The sequence below is a fragment of the Galeopterus variegatus genome, unplaced genomic scaffold (genome assembly GCF_000696425.1).
Source record: "Galeopterus variegatus unplaced genomic scaffold, G_variegatus-3.0.2 Scaffold6888, whole genome shotgun sequence".
Classification (NCBI taxonomy): domain Eukaryota; kingdom Metazoa; phylum Chordata; class Mammalia; order Dermoptera; family Cynocephalidae; genus Galeopterus; species Galeopterus variegatus.
Window position 1 is genome coordinate 23970 of NW_007732999.1, and position 8055 is coordinate 32024.

General features: G+C 34.7%; 1 protein-coding gene across 1 annotated transcript in view; it reads right to left on the reverse strand.

Moving 5' to 3' along the window:
- Nucleotides 1–8055, reverse strand: part of PAPOLG (poly(A) polymerase gamma) — a 33579-nt gene that overhangs the window by 7613 nt on the left and 17911 nt on the right. The window contains exons 10-18 of the mRNA XM_008591385.1: nt 6724–6844; nt 6283–6367; nt 5843–5896; nt 4031–4150; nt 3263–3372; nt 1414–1535; nt 1001–1176; nt 421–509; nt 126–343 (exon numbers count right to left, since the gene is read on the reverse strand). Of these exons, the coding sequence (XP_008589607.1) occupies nt 126–343; nt 421–509; nt 1001–1176; nt 1414–1535; nt 3263–3372; nt 4031–4150; nt 5843–5896; nt 6283–6367; nt 6724–6844 (1095 nt within the window). The remainder of the gene's footprint in view (nt 1–125; nt 344–420; nt 510–1000; nt 1177–1413; nt 1536–3262; nt 3373–4030; nt 4151–5842; nt 5897–6282; nt 6368–6723; nt 6845–8055) is intronic.

An 8055-nucleotide genomic window follows, 5' to 3' on the forward strand; every position in this document is an offset into this window, starting at 1 on the left:
GCTGGCCCTGAACCTTGGTGTTATCAACATTGTGCTCTAACCAACTGAGCTAACTGGCCAGCTCCATTTTAAGTTAACTTATTAAAAAATAAACTACTGAATGACCATCAAAGTTGTAACTCTACCTTTTCTATGTCTTTCAACCTCTTAGAAGTCCCATCTATGGATGGGGAATGGGATCTCTTGGTGGTAATGTTCTTAGTAATATTTGACATTCCATTTAGATGCTGTCCCTGGGCAGGGTTGTGGGGTGTTGTGATTCTAGGAATGACATTTCGTCCTACTACAGTAGGAATGGTGCACACAGCTGGGGGCGATACAGCTTTTACTGTAGAGTCAACTTCTGAAAAGGGAAAAAAAAGATTTTAATAATTAAATATTTATGTAATAGAATCATTACTAATAAGTTTAGATACCTACTTGCACCAATGACTGGAATAGATAGTCCTTGAGCTGGTGGGACACTCAGTGGCTTCTCTACAATTACAGCAGCAGGCTCAGCACTATTCCTAATAAGTGTTAAAATTATCATCATTAAGTGATTTAAATATTACTTATTTAAACACTTTTATTCTAGCATTTAGGATTACTTCTGTTAAGTACTCCTACTTTAACATTTCACTGAAGTAAAAGGAGAGAAATAAGGCAAAGAACCCAGTGAGAATTAAGAGAAAAATTTAAGCACAAAACCTGTGTATTTCTGTGTATTTATCTAGACTTGCGTGCTCATAAGCCTGCAGGAGGGGGTCTTCAAAAAGTTCATGGAAAGATTTGTAGTATCTTTTAATTCTATTTTTCCATGAACTTTTTGAAGAATCTTCATATTAACTCCCACAGGATTACCAGAAATTGTCAAGTATTTCTAAACAAGAAACTGACCAGCAGCTGGTAAAATATAATCTTTTAACCACTAAAAGGGCATTTAGCAAATATAGAAAAGTTCACATTATCCTCAAATAAACTGAATGGAAGGCTGAAAGGACAATTTTGAAATACAGACCTTTCCGTTTCTCCTGCAGGAGGACTATCAGACTTGGAAGGTTTGTTTGTAGACACTGGAGAATTAAAAGGTGTCCCATTATCAGTGTCTCTGGAGCTATCCAGACAATTGCTATCCAGAGATGATCTTTTGGATTGAAGTCCACCTGAACTTCGATTGATATCATAGAGACTTTGCTGAAAGAAAGGAAAGCTTTTAGGATTTAAAAAAGCAAATGAGAACATAAAGATTGATTTCAATTCTGAAGTACATATAAGCAAATTATCTCTTGTGATTAATGAAGGTGAGATTTTAGTCCTAGATTGAATTGTCTATACTTTCCTTCTTTTTCTCAATAGGTTTGGGGGCTGTAAGAATGTAAATTTGGTCCCAGGATCATTTGTCTGAGTGGAGAGTTAAGATTACAAACTCACCTTTTTCTTTTTTTGAAGAATCTCTGCTGGAAGGTAATGATGAAGTTGTTTTTTCTTTACATGAGTTGCTTCAATTTTCATTCCCTCCTTTAGCATGTTTATATTGTTTGCCTGTCTGTACACTGTAACAATGTTAATATGTTAAATGGGAAACTTCTCTCTGAACCAAGGGCTCTGTTTCTTTTTCTGCAATGCATATAACATCAATATTTCACACCAACCCAACACATGCACCTCTTATAAAACAAATATGAGTATTTCTAAAATATTTCCATCACGTCACATCCTATCCAAAAATCAACTATTCTTTTCATGTCAATCTTCTATGATTATCTCATAATCAAACGTCATTAACAAAATAAACGTATGGAAAAAAGGCTTTTTCCAAATCTTGTTTTCCACTATTTTCCCAAAAGGCAATCTTTCCTCATAATTACTTGCCCAAACCTAAGCTATTCTTATATCAAATATCCAAGATGCAATTCAAGCTCTCCCTCCTTAAGGCTTCTTTTACTATTGTAGCCCACACCAATCACAGAATGCCAGACTTCAGAAATCATCTACAGTACATCTTTATTGTACAGGTAGGTGGGGAAATGAGACTCAACACTGAACACTTTGCCAGGATTAGAATACACACAGCCCTAGCTTCACAATCTAGTGCTTTTTACACTTTATAAGAAAATTAGTTTTATTAACCACTGCACAAATTAGTTAATTTACTTTAATTGTGAATACCCGTTTAGATTATAAGCCCATGAAGACAAGAATGGGAGGAGGCTTGTTTTGCACAGCAACTACTGTGAAATGTGGTAAATTATTTAATCTCTTGGGGCCTCAAGTTTCCTTATCTGGAAAAAGAATATTTTATAAATCTACAATCAACAGAGCTTTCCAACCCTCTCTTTTTTGAAAAATAGGAGCCCAAATCAGAATGAAAAAAATTTATATCTATGTTTTCATTCCAGACTGCTTATAAAAGAATTATGAGGAGTGCTTGTTCAAGTTGCAGATTCTCTGGCTCTATCCTCAGAGTGTGATTTAATGGTTCTAAGGTGAGGCACAGGAATCTGACTTTTCGTAAGTGTGAAGACTAGCTCAAAAGAATTTAGAAAACTCCAATGAGCCAAACTAAGAATATTCATAGTATGATGTACACTATTCCAGATTAAGACAAGCCCAAATTTGTAACAGATATATTAAGATATTCCAACGAGGTGTTATTAAGGGATAGATGTGAAAGACTCTTTCACTGATCCTGAAACATATTCAGTAAATCTGTACCTACTGATACTTATTTCATATAAAAAACATAAAAATCAAGTCATCTTTATGACTGTGATTACAAACCCTGGCTGTGCACACAAAGAATCACCTGTAGAGTTTAAGTTTTCTTTCTTTTTGTTTTAAAACAGATAATACATTTACATAGTACAAAACTCAAAGGGTTTAAGATTATTTAGTGAAATCTCCTCACCCCTATCCCTAAGACACACTGGTTCCCTGATCTAGAAGCAAACACCTTTGCCAGTTTTTTTTTCCTTTTAAACTAAGTTTCCTTCCAGAGATGCATTTGTAAGCAAACATGCATACTTTTTTTATTTATATAAATGGGAGCACATTATACACATTGTTCTGCAACTTTCCCCCTACTTAATGTATCTTGGAAATTGTTTCTTCATACCTTCCCTTTTTTTTTTTAATAGCACAGATTTCCACAATATGGGTGTACTATATACATTTAACCAATTGTGGAACTTTAAGAAATATAACCAGCCAGCTCCTAGGCAGATGATACTGAGTTACAGCCAAGGTTGAGAACCACAGCTCTATGATGACAAAATCTTACCTGTATCAGTAAATGACTGTATATCATATGTCAAGTCTATGTTAACACTTTCTGCATTTTCTACTCTCCGAAAAATTATTCCGAGGAACCACATTGATACGTAATTGTTGCTATAAAGTAAAATTTAAGAATTTCCATTAATTTTTTACAATTTTACAGATGCTGTTTGGTAATTAAAACTTGGTCTCTATGTCTGTTCTATCTCATAAATACAGATTTCAGTGTTTTGCCAACTTCTTAAACTGACATCCAGATGCTGTGCTGTCCTAAAGACGATTAAGTGATTTTGAAAATGACTTACTGAATATATACTTAAAGATGCTCCAAATATTGTGATGGAGTTTTTGCTGGGGTCTATGAGCTACCAAAGTAGTATGTACTTACTTTTAACTCATACTCAAGCATATAATGTATCGACCCCCAATGCCTGTTAAACAATAATCTCACAACCGATCTGAACAATGCATATGCCAAACAACATAATTTAAGAAATATAAGGGCTTGCCGGTTAGCTCACTTGTTTAGAGTGCATACTCAAGCATATAATGTATCGACCCCCAATGCCTGTTAAACAATAATCTCACAACCGATCTGAACAATGCACATGCCAAACAACATAATTTAAGAAATATAAGGGCTTGCCGGTTAGCTCACTTGTTTAGAGTGTACTGTCATAACAGGAAGGTGAAGGATTCAGATCCATTACCAGCCAGCCACACACACACAAAAAGGAATATAACATTAAAAAAAAAAAAACAATTAACATACTCTTTATGATGTTCCTTATTTCCTGGAAATGACTGGGGATTCACATGGGCAAGAGTAATAAATTCATTCCGCTCCAAGTTTCCAACAAGTACACGAATTTTAGATTCTACTAATCCAACCCTAAAATGAACAGTGAACAAGATTTTTCTTACGAACATATTAAGTTAGGAAGCTACACTCAGATAAATCAAACAGCATATTACCTATGAAGCTTTATACATGCATTTAAAAAATTCAGCCCAATATGTTAAAGAGACTCTGTTTAAAATACCATTCAGGTAAATGACAAGTTATTTAATGAGTTTCTTTGTATTCTCCTTTATTTAGAAGAACTGATCTATTTAATGCATTGCTGTATCTAATGTACCCCACTTCAGCATGAACAAAAACTGTTGGTTAATCTGGTCACTACTCTTCCTCCATTTTCAAATCTTATGCCTAAACCCTAAGGCTAAAAATATTTAAATTATGAACAAAAAAGTCATAATGGCACATAATTTATGAAATAAACATGCTTTGATATTCACAAAATACTAGCCTTTGCATTTAAAAAAAATTCACTAAATTTGGATCAGATACTAACAAAATGTACAAAGTTTCATCAGATTTCTGTGACTTCATCTTCCTTCCTTAAAAAAATGACCAATATCAGCTATATTATTAATAACTTTATGAATTAGAATAACTATAAGAACATTTTTACAAACACTTGCAAAAGCATACACATTATAATTGTGTGTGCTTCAACAGTAGATACACAAAAATCTGAGTTATCCCAGTGTTATCTGAGAGGTTGGCAAACTTTTTCTGTAAAGGGACAGATAATAAATATTTTAGGCTTTTGGGCCATACAGTCTTTGTTGCAACTATTCAACTTTGCTGTGAAGCATGGAAGCAGCCACAGGCAACACACAAGGGGTCTTTAAAAAGCTCATGGAAAAAGTCATATTATCTTCTTCTTTTTCAGTGGCTGGCTGGTACACATATTATCTTTCCACTCAATTTTTTCCACAAACTTTTTGAAGTACCTTTATATAAATGAACGAGCATGGCTGGGTTCCAATAAGACTTTATAAAAAAATAGTGGCAGACTGAATTTGGCCCAGACGGTAGTTTCCTGACTCCTGATTTAAACAAATTAAAGTTTTCGTGAAAGGACTATTTTCAGGGTCCTTTTAATTGCCAATGAAATAAGCATTAAACCCTTCAAGTAAAAATAAGACACTATTGTTATATTCTGCTTTTCCAGAAGTCATATTGGAGGAAAGTACCAACATCTATAGTGGCCTAACAGCTTCAACTTGATGGAGCCAGGAATGTGAATATACTTGTACTGAAGGCAGAGGTGATAAATTTAGATGCACTAGAAAGAATACACTACTCCTTGACCAAAAATATCTGTGGACAGGTTAAAATTCTGAAATCTTCCATGCCACCATCTCTTAAACTAAAAGGAAATATAAAATGTCTTTTCCTTCAAGTTTTGATGACGGAAAAAATGATGCTAAGGATGGAAAATTCAGTAAGAGGCTGGGTATCAGAATCATCCAAACCACCTAAAATTTTTGCTTAAATCTGACTCTGAGAGGCAACAAAAAGCAAGATCTGTAAATATATCCATATCTCATGTCACTCCACATTCTAAAACATTAATTTATGGCATTTCTTAATGATATGCTCCATAGTACATCGGTCAACAGTAAGATATAATAATTTGGAAAATCAAGAAAGTATTTTATAAATGGTAAAGCACCATATAAATATGTTATCACCATCACACAATAGGTAGAGAACTTGAAATATAAGTCTTACCACTCTAGATGGTTTTCTTCTGTTGATGCACTGGCAGTCAATACTATATAATGTCTACGAAGAATTTTCACCAACAATCAGGAAAAAAGCCAGAAACTTTGTTAGGGTGTGCTTTTCCATCATTACTTATTCTTTCTCCCTCCCAAGTAACAAAAGTGCTAATATAGGTTTATGAAAATTAAAATATGCTCTGATTTTCACAAAATTAATTCTAGACCCTGCAATTCAAAAACAATTCACTTAAAAAAAACCTAATTCTGGATTACATACTTGTAGAATACTAACCTATTCTCTACCTTGTTTAAGAAATATATGTAATGGCTGTCACCTATCATATATTAACTCTGCAATTTTAATGTTCTTAAAAACAAAACAAAACAAAACAAAAAAACAAAGAAAACACTCTCACACAAACACACAAAACACAAAATTTTAAATACCTATACTTCTGAAAGAAATTTGGTGGCTCAAGTAGTTTGGACCAATCTGATTTCCCTTGAAGAATTTCATCTGTGACTGCGAGACCTAGATTAAAAAAAAGAAAAAAAGACTGATTTGACAATTGACCAGCTCTTATATCACTCTATCCCTCAAAATCTCTAACCCCACCAAATTCTTGAGTAACGAAATGTAAATAAATACATTGTTTCTCAGAACACAAAAATTAACATTGAGCCAGACTGGGCTGGCTCCATTTTTGGCCATAGTATCGCCATATACTTTGGAAAACTAACTACTGAAAAAATACACATATTTAAAAGAATTTTAGAAATTTGTCTTATATAACTAACTGCCAATCCATAGTTGTAATAGGTAATAAAATTGCTGTCAACCAAAAACTTGTGGTAATATGCAAAGGGCAATAGGGCCAATGTGTTTACCTTGTTTAAATTCTTCTACCATTACTGTTCGAGTTGAGGTGGACACATTATACGTAGAATTCTGTTGTGGGTAGGCAGGGGTGATTATGGGCATGAGATGATACCTATCTGATGGATTTACCTGTGAAATTAGAAGCAGAATAATTGATCTATTCTCCTATTTCAGTTGTCCTCACTTCATTTCCCCAAAAGTCTGAAGAATATGAAATATAAATTTAATACTACATTTCCTCAATTCTAAGAACTACATTTTCCCTCCCCAATTACATATATTTCTGAAGTCAGATGTGTATGATAGTCAAAGTCAAAGGAAACTGCAAAAGTTTATTTTTCCTCAGAAAAGCTGTTAAATTGACAGTACATCTTATAAACAATGGTCTTTTAGGATCAAGGTATTGTACTTAGAAAAGCATTATCTGGTCCAATAGTTCTCAATTCTTTTTCTGCACCCATTCAGTGGATAACTTCCCCTTGGTCACCCAGAGGAACGAGCACTCATTCTAAAATCAAATTAAAATGCAAGGTACAGTAGTATCCCCTTATCTCCAAGGAATATATTCCAAGACCCACAGTGGATACCTGAAATCTCCAATAGTATTGAACCCTACATATACTATGTTCCTTTGATCTGATAACCAAGATAGCTACTAAGTGACTAATGGGAGGGTAGCGTATACAGCGCGGATACACTGGACAAAAGAATGATTCACATCCCAGGCAGGATAGAGCGGGATGGTATGAGATTTCATCACGCTACTCAGAACTGCATGCAATTTAAAACTTATGGATTGTTTATTTCTGGAATTTTCCATTTAATATTTTTGGACTGACATTCAGCACATAAAGCTAAACTGTGGATAAGAGGGCACTACTGTATATGAAAATTATGCTATCTTAGAACCATGAATCCGCTTTAAATTGCACTGCAAAGTAAATTTTTTTTATAAACTTTAGTATTTTAACTATTATTAGTAGCTAATCACTTGCAAGACAGTTTCTCATTATGACACTGTGGTTGACACACCTACTCATCTAGTCTTAGATGGGCAATTTTTTTTTTGTTTTTTTTTTTTTGTCTTTTTGTCTTTTTTTCCGTGTCCGGCAACGGATCGCAACCCTCAGTGCTGCCCCCGTACCGGACCGGGGACCGGCAACGGGATTGCAAACCTCGGTGTTGCTCCCGCGCCTCGCTCAGCCAGTGAACGGGAACCGGTCTGTATGTGGGATCCGAACCCTCGGGCGGGAGCGCCGCCGCGCTTCCTAAGCGGCGCACTATCCAGTGCGCCACCGGGCCGGCCCTTAGATGGGCAATTTTTTTTTTTTTTTTTTTTT